Consider the following 22,569-nt stretch of genomic DNA (forward strand, 5'->3'; position numbering starts at 1 on the left):
TTCTCTTTCATGCAACAACAACATTTGTCGTTCAAGCTTAAAACCTATATAACCTATTCAAATAATTTAATTTATTTTTTTTGTCATTTAAATTTAGAAAGGAAAATGCATTAACGACTAACGTGGATAAATAACTCACTACTGAAAACTAGGACTAGCTATCTGTAAAAAAATATAAAAAGTGAATTGTTTTGTATGCAAAATTTAAGGTAATAACCCAATTTGTAACAGAAATTGCTTAATTTTGTCCATAAGACTAGACCATTTAAAAAAGTAACTATAGTCGTCAAAATGTAACTTTTTTGACTTAATTTGTCAATGCTTAAATGAGAAGGATATTGTACTAGATTGATAAAACTTACTAATTAGAGAAGAATTACTTTACCATTTGTTAAAATTTTAATTTGGATTGCAAAACATGGCTGAAATCAGTCTTGTAAACAAGTCATTTCTAAATCACTTATTTCCAACTCAAGTGATTATCAACAAATAACAAATCATTAGTTGCTCAAGTCAAGTTCCGACCCAAGTCATTATAACAAGTCGTAGGTCATTGGCATCAAAAATAAAGGTTTAACTATTCAAATTCAAGGCGTTTCAAGCCAATGTTTTGCGTAGAAACAACAAATAGCCTGTAAATGTTAAACATTGGTCTAAATAACACACTTTACAAAAATGTTTTTAACTAAAGCGGTCATTTGACCACACCTAACTAACTCCTGTCAAGTAATTTTGTCAACAGACTTAAGTAAAGTTACTCATCAAAATGACTCAAGTCAAATCAATTGGCCAAAAAAACTTCAGTCAAGTCTATATAGAACAGTAAGTCAGGTGATTTTTGTCAAAAGACTTAAGACAAGCCATTTTGCCAAAACAATCCGGAGTGCATTGAAATGTTGAAAAATGTAAAGCATGACAACGTTTTAATAATAAAGCAGGTTTTATTGCACTTTAAATCGAGTGACAGTGATTGCGAAAAACAATTTGGCAAATTTATCAAAAAAATAAAAACACTTTTTCAGCTGCTTAACATTTAAAACAAAGCATTTAATTCAGGTAATTTTTAAACTTCAAATTTAACTGAAAAACTACTCTAATCGATTTACATTGTTTTCACAAAAAATTATAAAAGGTTAAAAAATCAATATACAAAGAAATGAATTATGTAACAGAATATATGCACATGAAATGATAAAAGGGTAGCATATAGTTTAAGGGTGGGTAAAGTCCGGTTTGCGAGCTTTATATGGCATGTTTTGTGGCCTAATTAACTTAATGTATTTAAACTGAAAGGTTATACGTCAATAAAAATGACAGCAGAATGGTCTCACAATGCTAGTGTTAACATCGGGTACTATTAAAAGATATAAACATATAATTCGCCGCACAGGCATTGTCACTACATTTAAGCTAACGCGAAAACAAAAAGCATCCTATTTAACAAGTTTAAATAGTGTCTTGGTCTGAATTGATAGCTATGCTAGACTATTCTGCTGTTACTGATCAGGAAAAAAAAGTCAAATTGATTTCTACTATCGCATATTCAGCGCGACATTACGAGTGCTACATTATTATCAGGTTTTAAGGCAGACATTTATCAATTAATCTAGAAATTTATCTTTATATCCAGGGCAACACTAAAAAACAGCTTTTTTTTTCACTGTGGTCTAACCTTCAGTCGGACCGTTTCAAAACATAAACCAAATAAATGTTTGGTTTCTACAATGGTTTTAAAACAACACCGTTTGTTCACCCATCATTTGTGGCCATTGTTTTACAAACTCACTGTGTTGTAGACCCCACAACAGACTACCTTAGCGTACTTTTGGCGTGGTTAAAACGCTCAACGCGTTAATCCACTCATTTTCATTTCAGCTGTTTATAAACTACTAAATTTAAATTGCCACTCGCGAGCCGAAAAGTTTGCCAACCCTTAGTATATGGTTTATCAAAATATGAAACGAAATCAAGTTTTTCATATAAAAAATGAAAATGAATTTAAAAGTAAAAAACGAGCGCCTTTATTCTGGTGATTATTCAAACGACTTGCTGGACATTCTCTTCGTTTGCGCTTTTATTATTTCTATGAATTTCCTCCAAGAAATGATGAGTCAGGTTGTGACGTGTGATCATTCCAAGAATCTAAAGAAATAAGAAACTGATTTGATACGCAATCAAAAAAAGTTGTGTAAATCGACATCATCTTGATTCAGACGTTTCAATAAGCGCTTGTATCATCATCAGTTAATGTCACTGGAAGAACATCTTTTAAAAATTGCGTTCCGCCTTTTAAAAGTAAGGTTTGAATATATTTCAGTATAGTAATGCATAGTGCGACTGAAATATTTCCAAGCATCACTTATAAAGGTAAAACGCAAGGTTGAATAGATGCAGTTTAAAAACTAATATACTTTAACCTGATGAAAGGTGCAAGTCGCCTGGAAAAAACAAAAATAAAAACTAATAATGGAGAATCTTTAAATGAAAATACTGTTGCTGCCAGGCATTGTTTCAATTGCAAAAATTGTTTTTTCCGGCACAATTTTATTAAAGTACCAACGTTTCGACCAGCTATTCGGGCAATCTTTTTCAGGGCAATATTAATGCAGCTATAGTTGAAAAATATATATGTGTATATATAACAGGCAAACATAAAGTTAAAAAAAACTTTGTACTGTAATAAAAAAAATGTACTTTTTAGCTTGACATTCGTGAGGTGTTTTGATAGTCTTTAGGTAATTGTAAGCAAGATGTGTGTTTTTGCAGACCGTTTTAAGGAAAACTATCAGCCTAAACATGTAAAAACTCAAATTTTCGCGCTTCGCCATAATAAAAATAATAAATAAGGTCAAGAATTGTGCGAAACTATACAAGATTCTACTGCAATTTGTTTGTAAACAGTGCCACCTGATTAGAACATCGTTTCACTCACTTCGCCCTGCATATTAACGACCGGTAGGTGGCGCAATCCCATCGTACGGAACAAGTTGAACACTTGAGGCACTGGAGAGTCGGGGTGGGCCACGTGGGGGCAGGGGTGCATGTAGGGGGTAACATCCTGTTAAAACATTTAGGGCAGGGGTTCTTAAACTGGGGTCAATGGACACCTTGGGGGTGGCGGTCACCAAAAAAGTATACCGCCTTGGAATAGTTTTTTTTTAAATGTTAAGCCCCCAACAGTTTATAAAAACTTTTAAACAGGCAAAAATTTATTAGATTAAGGAGGCATTCGAGCAAGCTACTTCACATATTTGAAAAGTTTGTTTTTATGTAAGTTGTTGCTTGAGTCAGTTACTTACCATAATGTTGTTTTGGTCGATTTGGTTCAGGTCGAGGTTGTGGACGTTTGCAAACCGAGGGTAATCTTCGTTCATCAGTTTAAAAGAAATCTCATCCTGGCTTGAAGGCTGCAAAGAAAACGTTCAAGTTAGGGAAAATAAATTATTTTAACTCGATAATAAATTTTAAAGCCAGAAAGGTCGAGTAATCGACATTATCTTGATTAGGACGTTTCGATGCAAGCTTGTAATTTTACCAAATTTTTCAACAAAAACAAAACCGAAAACTGTGAACTTATCCACCCCACCCTCCTATTTTCGTGGTGCTTACCCCGTTTTGTTGCTTGTAGTCGACCCCATGCTTGAGCAAGGTGGTTAGCTGGGTTCGAAGTATCATGCCGTGAAAGGTCAAAGGTCGGAGGTTATCTTGGAACGATGGGGAACTGCTGCCCGTTGAACTGGAATAATATGGTGATTAAACCGATATATCATATCGTCCGATACTTTACTCTTACCGATATTACGCTATCGGTAAACTTTGGCCGATACTTTACTTGAAAATCAACAAATTTTCTAATTTTGAACTTTAAAATCTGTCAATTTCTTTTATTTTTATGTCTGACTGCAAGAGTTAAAGTTAAAGTTTGTTTAAAATAAATTGGTAGATGAACTTAACAATATTTTCGTTATATGTTCAATTAATTAAAGTTGTTACTGCGTTTCAAGTAGATGAAAAACCTGTTATCGGCTATCAGTTGACAGAAAATTAAAATACAATTATTATACGATATCGGTCGATCTCTGATGGTGATTGAATTCTACGTAATTAGGCCATTTAACAGGAGGTTTCTCAGCCAAGTTTAAGTGGAAACGAACAAGATGAAAATACAGACTCCAGCCATAAGCTCGAAATAATATCAACATCAACGTCGAAATAAAACACAGTTCGGAATAGAACCAAAATAGAAATAAGAACTAATGTCCGTAATAATGTACAGATAGGAATAAGTCCTAAACTCGTAAGAATAAGATCGAAATTGTCAAAATCCTTTTACCCGATCCTAAACCTCACCCCTAAAAGTACATCACTTACCCGCTAGTAATAAGTTTAACTCCAATTTCCAACACTACCACTACTCTCCAATAAGGGCAAACAATCCGGTGCCAAAACAGCGGCGCCCTAACGTCGCCATTCAAACTAGGGCGTCCAAACGTCGACAACCTAACGGACGATGCCAGACCGGTGGCCCCCGATTGTCCCATACCCCCCCCCCCTACAGTTTCAAGCGTTATTTTGGACTTTTAGGCCTTATTTCGATTAATTTAGGACTTATTACGACATATTTAGGATTTATTACGATTAATTTAGGCCTTATTTCGATTAATTTAGGACTTATTCAGACGATTTTGATCTTATGCTGTCCTGGATATTGTCGTTGGTCTCATTACTATGGTTTTATAGATTTTTCTGCCTTAGGTTTCATGGTGTGGGGGAAACTAATGTTTCACGAGCTCACCTTTCCAATACGTCATCACTTATCCGGTCAACCGAGACCATCTCCGTCGGACCGTGACTCAGCGTTCTGGCGCGGTCACGCTCCACTTGTTTCCGCGTTAAAACGCTCGATGACTGGACAAAAAAACATAATAATTCGAATTGTAAACGATTTACAATTTTTAACTTTCTAGAACAAGGTAAAAACTAAACATCTTAAAATGCGCAATTACCATATTGACGTCACAAAAAAAGAAGGATTGTTGTTATTTAAAACAAAAACGCATCAGCTGTTTCGGCGTCACATAAGCACGTATTTATTATGATGACGTCATAGAAATAGCTACTTTGTGATATGACGTCACAGGAAAAACAACATCCCTAGGTGGAGCTGTTTTAATTATTTATCTTCTAAAAATCCATGAAATCGGTTGGTATGTCCGATAATATCGGATCGCAGCCGATATCCGATACAAAATTAATGTCGAATTTTAGTCATGATTCAATCCAGCAATTTTTATCTTGAAAAGTATTTTTTTTAAATAATTTAAGGTTGCTAAACTAAATGACGCTAAAGCTAACTTGCCCATTCTCAACAACTATGAAACGAACTTACGTTTTATTTCATCTATTTTACCAGTTTGACCATAGAATAAATAAATAAAATATAAAGACCATAGAATAAATAAATAAAATATAAAGACCATAGAATAAATAAATAAAATATAAAGACGTCCCGACTTCGGCATAATTCAGGTTAAATCGTGAAACAAAAGTCAGATATCGCAAAAAATCAAACTCCTGATATTTTCACTCACTCTGAATCGCTGGTTTATCGTGGTCGGGGAATTCCCTTCGGTTGTGACATCACAGTCAGGGTTGGGTGCCATGGTAACGACGGGGAAGGAGTTGTGTGCGGTGGTGCGTAGCAGGTCGAGGATAGAGCGCACTCTAGTGTGCGGGAAGACGAACTTTATCCTGGTGTTCATGATGTCAGTGGCTGTCAGGCTGAACACACAGAAAAAACAACATTTCAACAAAAAAGACGCGAAACAAAAAAATGTAAATAAATAACAAAAAGTGAAAAATATGTTTTGATTTTATGGGTGCCAGGGTTGGCCGATAATATCGGATAGGAGTCGATATTTGCAAAAGTGGTAGTATCGGTACTCGTCCGATAATATCGGATCGGAGCCGATACCCGATACCAAGTGGTAGTATCGGTACTCGTCCGATAATATCGGATCGGAGCCGATACCTGATGACAAGTGGTAGTATCGCTTCTCGTCCGATAATATCGGATCGGAGCCGATACCCGATACCAAGTAGTAGTATCGGTACTCGTCCGATACATTGGTAGTATCGGTGCCGACCCGATAAAAACATGCTTTTAGTGAAATCCAGCGTTCCAACGAAACAATCTCCGGTCCTCACAGTCCTGATCAGGGATGCGGAGTCGGGACTCGAGTAAGACCGCGTAAAACTACCCGAGTCCCGAGCCCGACATGCGCATGCGCAGAACCGAATTTTGAAACTTATATGGCCGCCAACTGTAAAATGTAAAGGCAGCATAGCATATAGTGGACATTTTCCAACCATGTATTGCAAGTGAATGAATTATACGACACCCCTATAAGTGGATTGCTGGATATCCAAGTTATTTTAGTTACGTAAATTGGAGGAATACAGGCTGTAGAGTCAGGGCCGAGCTCGGGACTCAACAAAATCTCATATTTGGCCGGAGTCGGACTCCCTCCGACTCCGGTTTATTTTTTTACCCGGAGTCGGACTCGGGTTTATTTTTAACCGACTCCGCAGCCCTGGTCCTGATATAAACAACCTCAGGTCCATACAATTTAACGAATATAATTGTTGCTGCCTGGTATTGAATCAATTGTAAAATTGTTCTTCCGGCAAATTTTATCAAAGTACCACGTTCCAGCGCAGCGATTTCGAACTTGTAAATTTATCAAAATATTAAAAGCACCATGCATATGTGAATATAAAACCCACTCTGCTGCGACGGCCGGTGAATCCCATTCCATGAGGGGGACAGACTTCAGGTCGATGTGCACGTCATAAAGACCTTTGTTCACCATGTCCCCTGCCCACTTCGCGACCTGAACAATCGAACAATTGTTTGAAAAAGAATAAAAAAATGAGCAGCAGTAACACCGAAAAAACAGAACGCTTCATCATTTGCAATTAGAACAAAGTAGTGAGGTGAACTATCCAGGCAAATAAAAAGACATCATTTTATATACTGACATGGTATTCCTAATTAATTTTTAATTAATAAATATAATACATCTCTTACAGAAGAGATCTGTTTCAAGCTATCCAGGAGGTTGAATTACATGTAAATAAAATTTGCTATCTCTTATAGTATAATGCTAGTTGTGCGAACCGGTAGGAATGTTCGATAATATCGGATCGGAGCCGATACACGATACCAAGTGGTAGTATCGATACTCGTCCGATAATATCGGATCGGAGCCGATACACGATACCAAGTGGTAGTATCGATACTCGTCCGATAATATCGGATCGGAGCCGATACACGATACCATTATGGTAGTATCGATGCTCGTCCGATACAAGGGCGGTATCAGCGCCGATCTAATATCTAATTAATATGGGAATTTATTAACGACGCAACAATTTCTACCATGAAAAGTAAACTTGTCAAAAAGCGTTACTTGTAAAAAGGTCGCTTCTAAGGATTAAATCAAAGTTTGGTCTGACAAAAAAATATAGTTTAAACGTTTCAATTTACCTATTTTATTTGTTTGACCACAGTTATGACGTCATAGGAATCGGATCGCGATACTTTTGTCTTGAGTATCGGTATCGGAATCAAATGTCGAGTATCGTTGTTGGTTGCGTAGAAGTTTCACATCACTACCGCCTATGGTCGATTAATAGACATCTTACCATGAGTGTGACCATGATTGGTAGCGAGAGGGTGATCTCGTTTGTGCACTCTATGAGGATCACGGTTAAGCTAATCGTCATCCGAACAACTCCGCCCAGAAAAGCAGCCGCTCCGATCAGTGAAAAAGTTCCCAGGTAAATGTGCTCCATTCCAAAATAACTAAAACATCGCAAAAAATGTAAATGTTTCCGTTAATTTGCTACAGAATATGTAATTAAAAAAAATGTTGACCTTTCATATTTTCCTTTCGTGAACTAAAAAATGGGCCTTAATTAATAAAAATGTTTTTTCCAATATATATAAGTTAATTGTTTGTTTTTAAATAAATTACAATTTTTTTTAATTATTATTAATGTAAAAGTAGCTTGAAATTAAATTTCACCGCTAAATAAGCGGGTACTTCTGATAAAACGTTTCGTTATTAACTTGTATTAATATCAGTTGAAAAATTAAAAAGTAACTTTACAACTTTTTACCATTTTCGTTTAATTTGCTTAAGAATATAAGTTATTGAGTTATTGTCAAGTATTCAAAAATATGTTGACAGTTTGTATTTTAAAAATTTGTTAAAATAGTATAATTGTTAAATCCAAATGTTGGTAAAATTGTAAAAATAACCTTATATATTTTACCTTTTGTTGATGAAAATAAGTTACTCAGAAAAGTTAAAATAACGTATAAATGAGTTAATTTTAAATGATAAAACTAATCATTCAATGTAAAAATAATAATTTATAAAAACCAATAATAATTTATAAAAAAACAGTCATATACACTGATAATCATATTTTTAGCAAAATCACTGTCTTTCTTTATAAAAAATCACCCTTCCAATTTAAAAATAACTTCAATGTTTTACATTAGGATGACTTACGTTGACAAAAAGTTTGCGACAAATCTTCCGTAAGCAGCTCCGCACAAAATACAAGGAACGAAGAGTCCGCTTGGAACGCTCGACCCGTAAGTCCAACAAGACAGGAAGAAAAAGAAGAGGAAAAATATCCCGAGCGTCAGGAGAGAAAATTCACCTGGGACCAAATTTATTTGTGAAATGCGTGATTTTATATAACAATTTAAAATAGAAAAACAATCTTAAAAGTTACACAAAAATTTCAACAAAAATATCCCAAGCGTCAGGATGTAAAACATTTATATTTTACGGTAAACAGAATTTTAAAATGAACCTCAAATCATCGTAAAAAATATATATATTCACTATTTTAAAAAGTTTACTTTAAACAAAAAAAAATTGAAGGGCATTTTTGAAACCTGAATGATGAAAGAGCTGCTTGATGGCGACCTCTTGTGGATTATAGAAGAGGGTCGCCATGTCGTTGTAGGTTCCGTTTGGACACAGGAAGTCTTGGACCTCATTGTCTGAACTAGCGTTACCTGGGAGTGGGCTCTGAAAAAAAAAAGGCGCATTTAGAAGAAAATAACTCAACACACAAAATAACACAATCCTAACAAAACACAGAATGTGTTTGTTTCCACTCCCTTTGTTAATATACCGCCTTATGGAAGACAACAGTGTAGTAACAAAATTGAAATTTTTTGTGGTATGGTGTCCTCTTTTTTAGCAGCATATTTTTCTAAATATCAATCATTAATAAATTTTAAAAAAGTTAAAGAAATAGAAAAGTGAAAAAAAAAATCCAGTCAGATTTTGAAAATCCCAAAGACTAGTACACGAATCCCAAGGGGTTAGATATTATAACTATTACAGTGAGTGTTCAAATACACAGTATTGAGACTTACGCTGACTTCAAACAGAATTCAAAATGGAAAAACATTTGGGTATTCTCAGCGGTTTCCACCGTAAAAACAAAATATATACTGGAAACTAATTGGTCATGAATTTTAGGTAAGACAAACTTTTTATAAAAAACAAATCTGTAAATTCTAACGAATTCCAAAAGTAGCATAATTATACAAACGTGAAAAAATACTTGGCATTAAAAGGATTTTAAAGGTAAAATCAAAATGGTCGAAGTTGTTGCAATTTTTTTTATAATTTTTGCATTACAAGATGTACTGATGTGCACATACTTACAGGATTGCAGAAACCAAATATATTTGGATATTTTTTTCAATGTGGGCCATAAACTGAAACAAAATGTAATTCCTCACCAATTCCTTGCATTCCCCGATCCACAGCGGAGAAAGAAAAGCAACTAGAGTTGTAGCTGTGCAGACCAACAAAGCTTCCAATAATCTGGAAAGTTAATGTGGTCGCTTTAGGCTTAGTTCGAGTTTTTACAAAGATTGAAAGTGAACTAATACATATTGTGACCGAAATCTTTTTATAAAAGGTGCAACGCAAGTTGTATCTTTATTTGAAGTCTTCATTTTCAAGCTATAATACAGATCAGTGCACAGTGCACACAAGAAAATGTGGATATGGAAAAATTAAACAAGGTTTGAATTACAAATTAGGTTAAAACCCACCTCAGATCGGGCTACAGTATTTGCAGCACCCAAAAAAAGGACATTTTTTTTGCCGGCAAGTGAAACGAAAGTAGAATTGTTACGTTTGAGTTTGATGTTTTACATTTCCATGATAGTTGCGGACAAAAGTTACAAAAACAACAAAAAGTATAGTCACGGCCTTGTGCTTTCCCGTAATTTCGTTTGCAATCGCCAACTTCGCGACCCCGGATATTGTCTTAACAAGAAATCAAAATAAAAACACAGGAAGACCCCTTGTTGCGTTCGACAAAACCCTATAGGAATTGTTGACGACCTACCCCGTCAAAACATGTGTCGCCTTTTTGTGTCGGTCTATTTTGAGACACAGCGAAAACAGCGTTACCAGCAAAGCAGCCAGCGTGTCCTTTAGGCCGACTTGGCAGCGCAGTTGAGTCGCGCTATCGAAACATTTATGTAAACATTTAGCTTTATAAATACTTTGTGGTTCCCTTAACTCTTGCCAATAAGGAATGATCATTTCTTAACGAGTTTAATTTGCAACCGGCAATTCAGAATTTCAGCGTTTAATGGATACTGTATTTTTTTGGAAATAAACACAACGTCTCGTCAAAAGTCTCGTTGAAAGTATAAGCAACTAACTCGAAATGCGAAAAAAAGGACATTTGGACATTTTGGAGCGTCCTGGGGAGGACCATTAACTTTTCTTGAGAAAAGAGGACAAATCCTCCTAAAAAAGAGGACATATGGTAGACTCACCTGAGAACCTTTGCTTTTCTTGCGAGGTAGTTGAGTCTGAACATAGTGAGCCTAGTGTTGAGTGCGTTGAATATAAGTCCAAATATTCCTCCTCCGAATCCCATCAGGATGAAAATGAGGAGGTCGCCTGCAGTCCAAAGATGGCACGCTTTGTTGTCCGGTGGGCACTGAAAAAAAAATTTAGTATCTTTTAAACATCAGAATCTTGTCGACGATGAAGTTCAAAAATCTATGGAAAGAATATTAAATTTAAAAAATTGTGCATTTTAAAAACCACACACAATTTAATTGGTATGTTTTAAACCACAGAATCTTGGCCTCAAACAGAACACAGTCATAATGCCGACAAAACAGTTGTAAATTTTTTAATAGCTTGAGAAGCGCAACGTTTCAAACAACATCAACAAGGTATTAATACTTATATTTAAAAAAAAATGCAAGTATATGGCGTCATCAGTGTTGCGCTTAATCTTTCCACGTGAGTTTGCAGCTGCAATTAAAAAATTGTTCATTTGGCAAATATTATAATTTAATATGACAACGTTTGGGCGACCTATTTAGGTAATCTGGAGCAATGAACTTGAAACTCATGGAAACTAAATATATTCAGTTTAACAACAAAAATTTGAACTTTAATAGGTCATTCGGTCAAAAACAAATTAAATTGTTAAACTAACATTTTTATCAGTTTCGTTCGTTTTCTTTTTTTATATTTTTAGATAAATACAGAAATATACAGGCGTAATATAATTTTTTTTTTCAAATCAACTGAAACACTTTTGGAAGTAAGAAATCTCCAGCAAAAAATAAAATGTAAAAAAAAGATTTAATTTGTGATGTTACGTTTTATACCTGTTTTTGTAAAAATTCTTAACATCATTACTTTCTGAATACAACCTGAGACTGTACATCAACTTTACAATTTTCTGCTTCACGAAAACCTTTATATAAACATGCTTTAAACCAATATAAAATATATAAACGTATATTTACTATAGCCAACTACAACCAAGATTAAAATTCTAATTAGAGAACATTCAGCTGGTTCAACAAATGCACCGGCCATAGAATAAAGCAGTAAGAGGAAAATAAAATTTTAAATATATTATGGAATCCTTGAGGCGGCTTTTTTCTAACGGAATTTCTAGCATATGAAATTACTACATTAAACAAAATTGGCATAAATTACTATGAAAAAGTTGCGAAGCAAACAAACTGTCACAATGTACGAATTAAATACATTTTTGATTTTGTGCGCCATAATCGTACACGGAAAATTGTGTCATGAAGCTTAATGATAAGAGCAAAAACTAAAATTCAACGTAACTCAAAATATCCGTTAGATATGGCACCCCTGTTGGGAACCATTGGATCAGCACAGGGGTTCTTAAACTGCCTTGGGGTCCGTGAACTAATTTCAGGGGGTCCATGAAGGACAAATTGAAATATTATTGTACGTTTAAAAAGTAATTAAATTTAAAAAAAAAGAGTTTAATTAAAAATAAGACGTTTTACCACTGAATGTTAGACTCCTTTTTACTTAAACATCAGCATATTTCTGACAAGCTATTTGATCGTGGCGTCAATTTATGACTTCATTTTTTTTAATTCTTGCCTGCAGGGATCCATGCGAAGCAAAAGAAAAAATTAGGGGTCCGCGGTGAAAAAGTTAAAAAAAACTGGTATAGCATTACGTTCTGTATAATATTGTTTCGGTATAATAAAGATCTTAAAGCACCTGAAAAACGCCAAACGTAAGCAGTCCGTTCTGGTAGAACGATCCCCATGAGTTGTTTTCTGTTCCCGAGAGAAAAAAGTTCAAGGTGAAAGTGGAGGTCATTGTGCAGAATAACTGGAATTAAAAGTTAATAATTACAAATGTTTGACTTAGGAAGGATAATGCAAATATGCGAGGGTTTGTTTGTTCAAAACCTACATATTTATGGGAATTTAGTTACACTTTTCACGACAAATTGTATTAGGATAACTTTACAATATACGTTGTCGGTAAACCTCGCCAACTGATTTTCAAACTTCAAATAAAACAAATAAAAGAATTACAAAAAAAGTTTGAAACACATTTTGTCAAGAGATTAAAAATGTGCAGCAACACCAGACTAAATCCGTTTATTAAAAAGATAATTTTTTCTCTTAAATTAAGATGAAGATGAATTCATTAAAAAGTGTAGTAATACATCTGTGACTGATACCTATTTAAACATCACTTTTAAAAGGTGGCAAACAATTCTTATATTTATTAGATTTCTGAGATATCAGTCGAATTAACTGAAGAAAATACAAGCTTGCATCTAAATGTTTTTATCAAGATGATGTTGATCTACTCAACCTTTTTGGCTTTGTTATTTATTTTTAGGCTAGACTACAAAACCATGTTTACCTACATTTTTCACAGTAAAACAAGTGTAAACTTTTTTTTTTGAATTTTAGTGTTAATCAAGGCTGCAGAGTCTAGCTTATTATAGTTTTATAAATTGGCAGAACACAGGCACTAGATTTGGAGGCGAACTTTAAGACTCGACAAAATCAGCAAATTTACTCAGAGTTGGATTCCAGTTAATTTTTTTGGGTGAAATTGGACTAGGGTTGTTTTTAACAGACTCAGCAGCCTTGTTTTTAAATAGCAAAAAAAAATAATGCTCTCTAGTCGCTGCTTCTGAAAATGTAAGAAATATATTTTTTAACATTTAAAACACTCACAGTCTTCCAAGTGAGACTTTGGTTCCAGAATGAGCTCCCTTCTTCTAAGCTGAACAATACGCCCCCAATCGGGGCTCCGAACGCGGCCGCCACCCCCGCTGCTGCCCCGGCACTCACAAAATCGCGTTTGTCCCTGAACATTCAGGTAGCTGGGTTTGGTATACATATTACAGCTTATAATTTATCTGGGAAGAAAAATAATAGTATTCTGTTTCAAGACTTATAAACATGAAATTTAAGTTTTTTAAAAAATAAGCCTAGTAATAAGCAAATTCAAAGAAAAATCAAGGAGAAGATTTAAACACTTTGCACACCTATGAAAAGGGTATAATTACAAAGAACTAATAATCAAAAGAATATAATTATAAATAATTTCCAGAAAACTGTATTAAATGTACAATGTGCAATAAAACACTACTTTTTTATTTAAGTTACTGACAAAAATCTTACTGACCTGTCAGACCGGAAGAATGGCAGTTTTAGTTTCAAACCTCGGAACGCAAAGCTCTCGAATTGGGGGACCCCCGCCCCTATTACTCCCCCACTGTGAATCATAGGACCCTCCTTTCCAACTAACAAACCTATAACGAAATATAAAAACACAAGAAAATGTTATTTTGCCAATATTGACCATGTTTACAAGACTAACTAAATCTAGGCTAGATCACAGTTCTTAAACACGTGCAGGTGTGTTACTGAATGTTAAAAGGTTGGTTTATTGGTTAGATAGAGTAATGGCCGGACCATGTCAACTTTCCTGCCAGTCCACCAAATATATTACAATTTTATATCTCCTACTTTAGGACAAGTTGTTTGTAAAAAAACTTCAATAGAACCGCGTATAAGACGTATAAAAACAAAAAGACAGTAGTAAGTCGTTAATTAAATTGAAGTTTCAATTTTTTGCATTTAAGTTGCATATTTTTGTCGTAATTACATTTTGAGTTGATATTAATTTTTGAAAGTCAACTGGTCCGCACAATTAGTTTTGAAATTTTACTGGTCCGTAAGGCAAAAAAAAGTTGAGAACCGCTGGGTTAGAGTAAGTGTAACCAACCAACTACCCTTCGAAAAATAACATTTCTAAAAATAAAACAGTTAAAGTATATTTTGAAAAAAATGAGATAAAATCAAAACAGATGAAGTATATTTCATTGACCTTCTTCTCCTACCAACAAGCCTACAGGAAAAAACAATTATAAAGCAGACGAGAAAATAGAAAATGATATTTTGCAAATGCTTTAACAGGTACACTATGCCGGGATCTGTAATGTAGGTTAATGATGAATTTAAGCCAGAAAGGTTTTTTGTTGATAAAGTTGTTTTGACACATACTTTTTTTATTAACCGATGATGATACAAGTGCATATCGAACTGTGTTAATTAATATGCTGGTGATCTACTCGACCTTTTTGGCTCTGTAATTCATTATTAAGTTGTTTTAACAGCCTTGTTAAATTTTTCACAAAATTGAAAAAAGTTTAATTTTCAAGTTAAAAAAGGTTTCCTTAATACGACCCACAAACGTACAACTTTAATTAGAATACAAAAAAATCCTTAAACAAACATAACAAAGTAGAAACAGGGAAAATATGTTCGATTACTATTTTTACAGTTAGTTTTTAATGTATATTAAAAAAAACTGAATTTTTCAATATTTTTTTAAATTTTTGGTTTTATTCAACAATTAGAGCATGTCTAACCAACCAACCTCCATGTTTTGGAACTATGGTTCGCAAACTTTTTTATATTTAGTGCAAAAAACATCTTAGCTAATTAAATTCTAAAAATGTTCTTTCTTCTAATTGTTCAACAATAAAATAAAGTAAGGTTAGCGTTTAAATGTTCATAAAATAACTGATTCTAATAAAAGTTCTTTATAAAATCCTAAAAAATTTCGCTTTAAAATAAACTCATTGTCATTTTCTTACACTTGTTTGCCAAGTCAATGGACATACTACTTATTAATTAATGAATATACTGTTGCTGCAAGGCATTGATCAGTTGTAAAAGAGTGCTTTCGCCAAATAATTTTCATGAAATGTATCGCCGTTTCGATTGGCTATAGAAAAAAAAATGATAGCAGTCAAACAATAAAGAAAAATACAATTGAACATGTTTGCAAGACAAGAAAAATGAGATAAGTCTGTTGACAGTACAATGTTTTTTTGAATTGATATTGGTCATTTTTATTTCTTTGTCAATGTAAAATCCCCTTTTGGGGTTAAACTGACTGTATTCAGAAACATTGATCATGAAACAAAATATTTTACACTCACCTCCGGACACACTGAACAAAACACCGACCGCTTTGCAAATGAGTGTTTTTAACCGTGTGACGTTCTGTATTTTGACTCCGTTCAGGTAACACTTGATTTCAGGAATTCCAGAACCAGCTGCTAAAGGCTAAAAAATTATTACATTTTAAAATGAAAATAATTTTATAAACGGAAGTAATGTGCAAGTTTTAAAATTGTATTATGTTCAGTGTACAGAATATAACAGGTTTAAAACTTTATTTTAACAAAAGTACATAAAAATTTTATTTTTTTTTTAAATAGGATAATTTTTTATTTTTTTAAATTACCACATGAACATAAGTACTGTTTCACTTGGTTAAATTATATTGCATGAAATTGTTGCAATTTAATGAACATTTAGCACTAGACTTTGAATTCAAATTTAACAAAATAATATTAATTTTATAAAAATTATAAATCATGTTTTCAAGTGTTTCTACAATAACTGATGCGGTGTTGCCGTTATTACGAATGATTTGGCTTTGTTTGATATTTTTATTAAACAAAAAACCTGTGTAATGTGGTTTATTGGTAACCCCTAGAGTAGTAAAATATATAATTGTCCAAATATGCCATGTATAATTTGAGAACGAAATAAGAACGAAAAATTTAGACAGGTTCGTCAGAAAGGCAAAATTTTGTTACTTTTAAAAATCTTTTAAAAAGTTGCTTTATAATGAAATGTCAAAAAGTGGAGTAGATCAACATTATTTTGATAAACATGTTTTGATACGCACTTTTATCATCTTCAGTTAATGTGACTGAGAAGTAATTCAAAACATCACTTATAAAAGGTGGAACGCAATTCTTATCATTCTGAGTTTCTACTCTTATATGATTACTTCTCAGTCACACTAACTATTGATGATACAAGTGTGAAACGTCTTTATCAAGATGATATCGATTTACTCAACCTTTTTGGTCTCAGTTGTTTTGTTTCGTTTTGGAATTTATTGCTGGCGGTCAAAAGTCTTTTAGGCTTTAAGAACCATCATCAAGCTCAATATGTTACTTTTTTTTTAAACTTTTACCTCTCCGTAAACGACGAGGAAGGCAGCTACCGTGACGAAAAGAATGTTGAAAGCGAGGAGAATAAATAAGGCCGCTGGAACGCAGGAGTCGTGGGGACACACAGACATGACTAGAAACAGACAGACATTGTTAAGATGCACAATTGAATTTATTTTTGGCCATCTTTGCAAAACATTGAAAAAGCACAACTAAAGGACTTTACCGTTATCAAGTCGAGCTGCCCGTAAAATAAAAAAAAATTCAGTGGCAATATTGGGAATATAACAGTAATTGGAAATTGAAGTGTGTAGATAGAAAATACACAGATTTTAACGGTTTAAAAAAATTTTAGAAGAAAAAAAAAGGAAAGGACTAACCAGTGGAAAGTTTAGCAGAACGATAGGATAAGATGTACAATAAGGTTACGTGCTGTAGGATTTTTTTAAACCTGTGTTTTCGCATGTGTCTGTGCGACTCTGCCTATGGCTGGCAATTGTAAGTAATAAAATTATTGGTGGATAACAAGTAAAAAATGATTGTTGACTAATTTGTAGCCACGGGCAGTGTCTGCTCGTTGTTCACATTTAGCATTACATCCCTAACAGATTTAATGGGCCAAAAATATCACCTTATTGAATTGCAAATATATAAAAACAATTATTAAAAGAGCTGGAGTGTTTGAAATGTGTGCTTTACAAAACAAACTACTGGTTCATATAACCAACTGTTGATGTATATTCTAGTAAAGCCTACAACAATAATGCAATCAAACTGAATTAGCAGAAAACAGAAAGCTAGCAAAAATTCCATAAAAATTTGTTTGTTTTTCACTAAGAGTCATCAAACTTTTTCCTAGGCCATAAATGCGACGACTGCACTTCAAATTTTAATCCGACGAAAAACAATTCTGTTAATAATCTGTTAAAATCCCTATTTTATCTCCATTAAGGAAATATTCTCAACCAAACAGGTAATAGTTTAGTGACCCAAGTTTTACAAAACCATTTTCCATTATCAACTAATCGCACACTTATTTAATATCTTTTGCAAACTACAAGTGGATTTTACAAAATGCAAACAAACTGTTAGATGCAATACTCCGGTGTTTAGTATAACAATGTATCCTAAAACTTATTTTTCTTACTATGCGTGGTATTGTTGAATTCCCTGAAGTATTTGTTGAATTCCCTGAAGGGATCGTGCATAGGTGGCCAAAACGTTGGATAGAATAAATAAGTACCAGAAGAACATCTTTTTAGTAGTAAGCGCAACATTTTGCAGTTTTAGACCACAATTATTGAAAAAGAGGCTTTTACAAACCACCTGTTTGCTAGGATAACTAAATGTTGCAATATGTGTTGGTAAGACCATACTTACAATACAATTTTTAGTGATATGGTGAATAAGAAAAATAAAACTGGTGGATTTGTTACCTAACTAAAAAAAAGCAAATACGCAACTACATTTTAATTTTGTGTTACCTGTCTTTAAAGAGCAGTGGTTCCCAAACTTTTCTAAAAATTTTGCCTGGTGGACCCGTTTCAATTATTTTGATATTTCGCGGCCCTATAAAAATGTCAGTTGACCAAGACTAATGTTTAAAAACATTCGCTAAAGCCTAATGTTTAAGAACTTAAAGACTAATTCCCCTCGCGGATCCTCGGGAACTGTTGTACGGACCCCAGTTGGTCAACGGACCCAAGTTTGGGAACCTCTGTTATAGAGGAATAATTTAAAAGGTAAAACTATCAATACAATCCTATTCTTCAGTATCAAAAAGCACATAATTATAATTATTCAGTTTAGAAAAGTTTATGAAGCCTTTAGTTTTACATTGCATGTTATTTTAATCTGCATTTAATTACTAATTTACAATGTATCGTTGCAACATATAAATGCAAATTAACTTACATTTGTTGACAGTTGTAAGTTTGGCGTTGGTTAAAAGCTTGATAATGCTGTCTATGAAGAATGCAACCTACATAAAAAACAAATAAAATTAATTTCACACAGCACAAGCGTTTATTTTTTGGATAGCATAAAACACTTAATTAGTCTTTATTGATAGCAGTGCTTGTCTTATCCTAAATCTGTTATTAAGGGTTTAACAAAAATTTTTTTGTCAACATTAAAATTACAAGTTCTGTAAAGTACGAATTAAATTCAGTTTAAATTTTAAGGGAAAAATATTTTACGCTGTTGTATTTTTATAAATCTATTTTTGCCATTTCCGAACTTACTTTAGTAATTTAAATACTTTTCGGAATATAATTTGTAATATTACGCCAATAAAACATTGTTAACATAAGATTGAATTTTAAACCGCTTTGAGGCTTTATGTTTTTCATCAAAATTTATTCAAATAAAAGAAACAATTATTGTTTGAAGTTTTTAGCGATTTTCAAGATTAAAACTAATCTTACCAAAGCTGTGAAAATTCCAATGAAGAAAATTGAAATCCAACTTAGAATTTCCTTCTTGGTCTCGTACGAAGTTCCATGACGCTTAATTAAAAGATGTTTTTATAAGCACAAAAAACATTTGGGAAAACTTGCTACAAAAGTTTAGCATACTTGTGGCTTGATGCAATAACAACTTTGAATAACAAAACTAAAAGAACGCAAATCTATTTAAGAACGTAATAAGAATATCAAAGCCCATACAGAAGTAGTTGTCATTTTAAACGTTTTGAATAAATCTTTAGTCATTCTACGTCTAACTACAACCAGGGAATCGAACCGGAACCGAACCGTTACTTTATGAACCGGTTTTGGGTCAATTTTATCCGAACCGTAACCGAACCTGAACCGTTTTTTATAAGATTTTAAGGAGCCGAACCGAATAATTTGAAAGTACCTGAACCTTAACTGAACCTGAACCTATAAACAAAAGCGGTTCTATTATTTCAATAAAGAGTTGCTGTTTTTTTTAATACGTCACGTAACTTAGATTAAATGACTTAATTCAAACATTATTCTCTACATTTATCGACCCACATTTTGAGATTTAACGCAAATTATATTGTATCTGAACCGAAACTTTTTGAACCGGTTTTGAAATAGCGATGGTCGAACCGGAGCTGAACCGGAACTTTTAAATTCCTCCGAACCGAAACTGAACCGGATTCCGAAAAAATCCTTGAACCCGAACCGAACCTGAACCGGAAAATTACAACGGTTCGACTCCCTGACTACAACCTCCAACCATTATGCTCCAAAAAATATTCTAATAACTATTCAGTGTTTAAAGTTTCAACCAAAATGAGTTTATGAAAATGAGTTCAAAATGATTAGTTATTAGAATATATTTGCTTCCTTTTAGTTTTCATTTTGGTGTTGGTTAAATCTTGCAATGTGGCGGCAACCAGATTAATAAATTATAATTAAACAAAAGCATAATTAGACCCACCTGATTAATACTTTTCACCAGAGATCGATAAGGTTTGTTGTAGCATCTGTCATAATCCAAACTCTAAACAAAAGAGGATTTTTAAAAATTCAGAATTACAAGAATTATTTTTTGTTTAAATTCAGCAGAAATATGTTTATTTTGTCATTATAGTTGTATAACTTTGTGCTGACTTTGTGTGGTTAGCCTCAGGTTAAATCGTGGCAGCAAAAGATTTGGCTCTGGTCTAGAATAGGGTTCTTCTTTGTGAATCTTTCGACAGGAAATTCCCGGGATTTTCCGCGAATTAACAGTCCCGAATCCCGGAAAAATTTTTTTTTTATCTACCAATAAAAATGCGCCCTGCATGCACTTTTTTTTAAATAAAAACAAATAAGGGTCCTGAATTTAATGCGAGAAGGTCTTGTAAGATTGCAAAAGCAATACTACAGAACATATTATGAACTTAATTAAATGTTTGGAGCTAATATAAAATAATTTCAAACGTCATAATGTCAGAATTTTAGGTATAATTTTTTCGTCGGGATTCCCGGGATTTTACATTTTTTAATCCCATTTCCCGGGAGTGAAAAAATCGAGTAATACTAATTTACGGAATGATGAATGGTCAGAATGCTCACTAATTTACTGAATGGAATGAATATGGCCGATACTAATTTTGATGAATGGAATGAACTGTCGGAATGAAATGAACCCAGCTGTAGGAACAGAATGAACTGTCGGAATGAAATAAACGAAGGTGTAGGAACAGAATGAACTGTCAGAATGAGATGAACGAAGCTAACCCTAATCCCAACCCTAACAGCTTAGTTCATCTTATTCCGACAGTTTGTTTCATCCCGACAGTTCATTCTGCTCCTACAGCGTCATTCATTAAATATTGAGCGTTCCGACTATTCCGACCATTCATCATTCAGTAAATTAGTGTTACCCAAAAAATCCGAGAAAAAGAGGAACCCTAGTCTAGAATCCTACCACAGTTATCAAATCAACGCACAATATTTAGGTTAGGGTGCGAGTTAGCGTTTGGGTGTGGGTGGGTCAAGTACTATCATATTGATTAATTAATAATATTGCATAACCCAAAACGTTAACCCTAACTTAAATATTGTGAGTTGATTTGATAACTGTTGTAGGATTCTAGACCAGTGCCAAATATTAAAATGTAGTAAGAGGCTTTTTATTTTGCCTTCACGTTTCGCTAATGCTAAAATAAGTGTGTTAGGATTCCAGACCAGCGCCCATATATGTCTAAAATTCACCGCACATTAGTATCCACAATACCTCGTAGTCTTTACAAAGCGGCACGCGGTGATACGGCACCAAAGAACCATCGTCGTTATTTTGGTTTCTTCTGCAAGACTTAAAGCAGCATTCAGACATTTTTATAAAAAATTAATAACAATTGCAAAAAATTTGCGACTTTAGCAAAACACCGGTGCGCATTCATGCGTTGCAATCCGTGCGCAACCAAGCATGTATAGTCGGATGAGAGATTCACCAAACATTTTATAAATTTTTAATAACTATTATGTTTTATTATGCTTTTAATATGGCAGAAACACTAGCAAAAAATCGCCAACTATCATTAATTTTCATAAAAATGGCCATAAGACGATCTTTACATAAAGTAAGACTTGAATCATTAACCTCTATACTTTCATTTTTAATTCTTCCGCGCTAAACGTTGCTTAACTTTAACGCCATACTGGTATTTTACCAATAAGCTGAAGCTAAGCGACATTACTAATTGTTTCAATTTGGACAAAATTAGCCATGATTTGTCTAGCGTTTCTATATAAATCAACTGTTATCAAGGTTAGTTTAATGAAAAACATTAAATATGTTCAAAAAGCATTATAAATTGAATCATTCTGAGTTTTTATTTGCCGAACTAAATGATTACTTGTTTTTCGGTTAAGGTGTTTATAAGAAATATATAAAAGTTAGTATTCTAGCTTACATACCCGGCAAAATAGACTTTTAATAATATTGGGTAATATAAGTTGAAAGATAAGTAGGCTACTGTAATCGAGGTTATTTTGAAGTTATATGCATTGTAATGTATATTTTCAATCATTCAGTAATCAGTTAATTCAATTTCTAGTCTAAATCACTGCTGCATATTATGTTACTTAACTTACCACATCAAGCCGACATTTAACTTTGGTAGTTTTTGAGGCTCATTTGGAAAGCTACAGTAAATCTAATGCAAAAATATTAAAGAAAAAGTTTTGT

General features: G+C 33.5%; 1 protein-coding gene across 1 annotated transcript; it reads right to left on the reverse strand.

Moving 5' to 3' along the window:
* Positions 1-1,565: 1,565 nt before the first annotated feature.
* LOC146141407 (H(+)/Cl(-) exchange transporter 6-like) lies at positions 1,566-21,747 on the reverse strand. The gene is made up of 21 exons (XM_083389467.1): positions 21,616-21,747; positions 20,332-20,394; positions 19,347-19,427; positions 18,835-18,901; positions 16,944-17,053; positions 15,892-16,018; positions 14,067-14,193; positions 13,613-13,745; positions 12,633-12,746; positions 10,895-11,061; positions 9,839-9,923; positions 8,978-9,113; positions 8,583-8,736; positions 7,708-7,867; positions 6,787-6,893; positions 5,592-5,781; positions 4,796-4,908; positions 3,610-3,736; positions 3,300-3,407; positions 2,933-3,058; positions 1,566-2,142 (listed from the first exon to the last, which is right to left on the reverse strand). The coding sequence occupies exons 1-21, from the start codon at positions 21,712-21,714 to the stop codon at positions 2,038-2,040; spliced, it is 2,499 nt and encodes an 832-aa protein (XP_083245593.1). The 5' UTR covers positions 21,715-21,747; the 3' UTR covers positions 1,566-2,037.
* Between the last annotated feature and the right edge of the window lie 822 nt (positions 21,748-22,569).

Source organism: Ascidiella aspersa, chromosome 5 (genome assembly GCF_963924565.1).
Source record: "Ascidiella aspersa chromosome 5, kaAscAspe10.2, whole genome shotgun sequence".
In the NCBI taxonomy this organism is placed as follows: Eukaryota; Metazoa; Chordata; class Ascidiacea; order Phlebobranchia; family Ascidiidae; genus Ascidiella; species Ascidiella aspersa.

Coding starts and splice junctions, on each gene's coding strand:
- LOC146141407 (XM_083389467.1), bottom strand. CDS start 21,714: ATGTCTGAATGCTGCTTTAAGTCTTGCAGAAGAAACCAAAATAACGAC. Junction 20,395..21,615: donor CGCTTTGTAAAGACTACGAG/GTATTGTGGATA, acceptor TCTTTTGTTTAG/AGTTTGGATTATGACAGATG. Junction 11,062..12,632: donor TTACGTTTGGCGTTTTTCAG/GTGCTTTAAGAT, acceptor TTTTTTTTTCAG/TGCCCACCGGACAACAAAGC.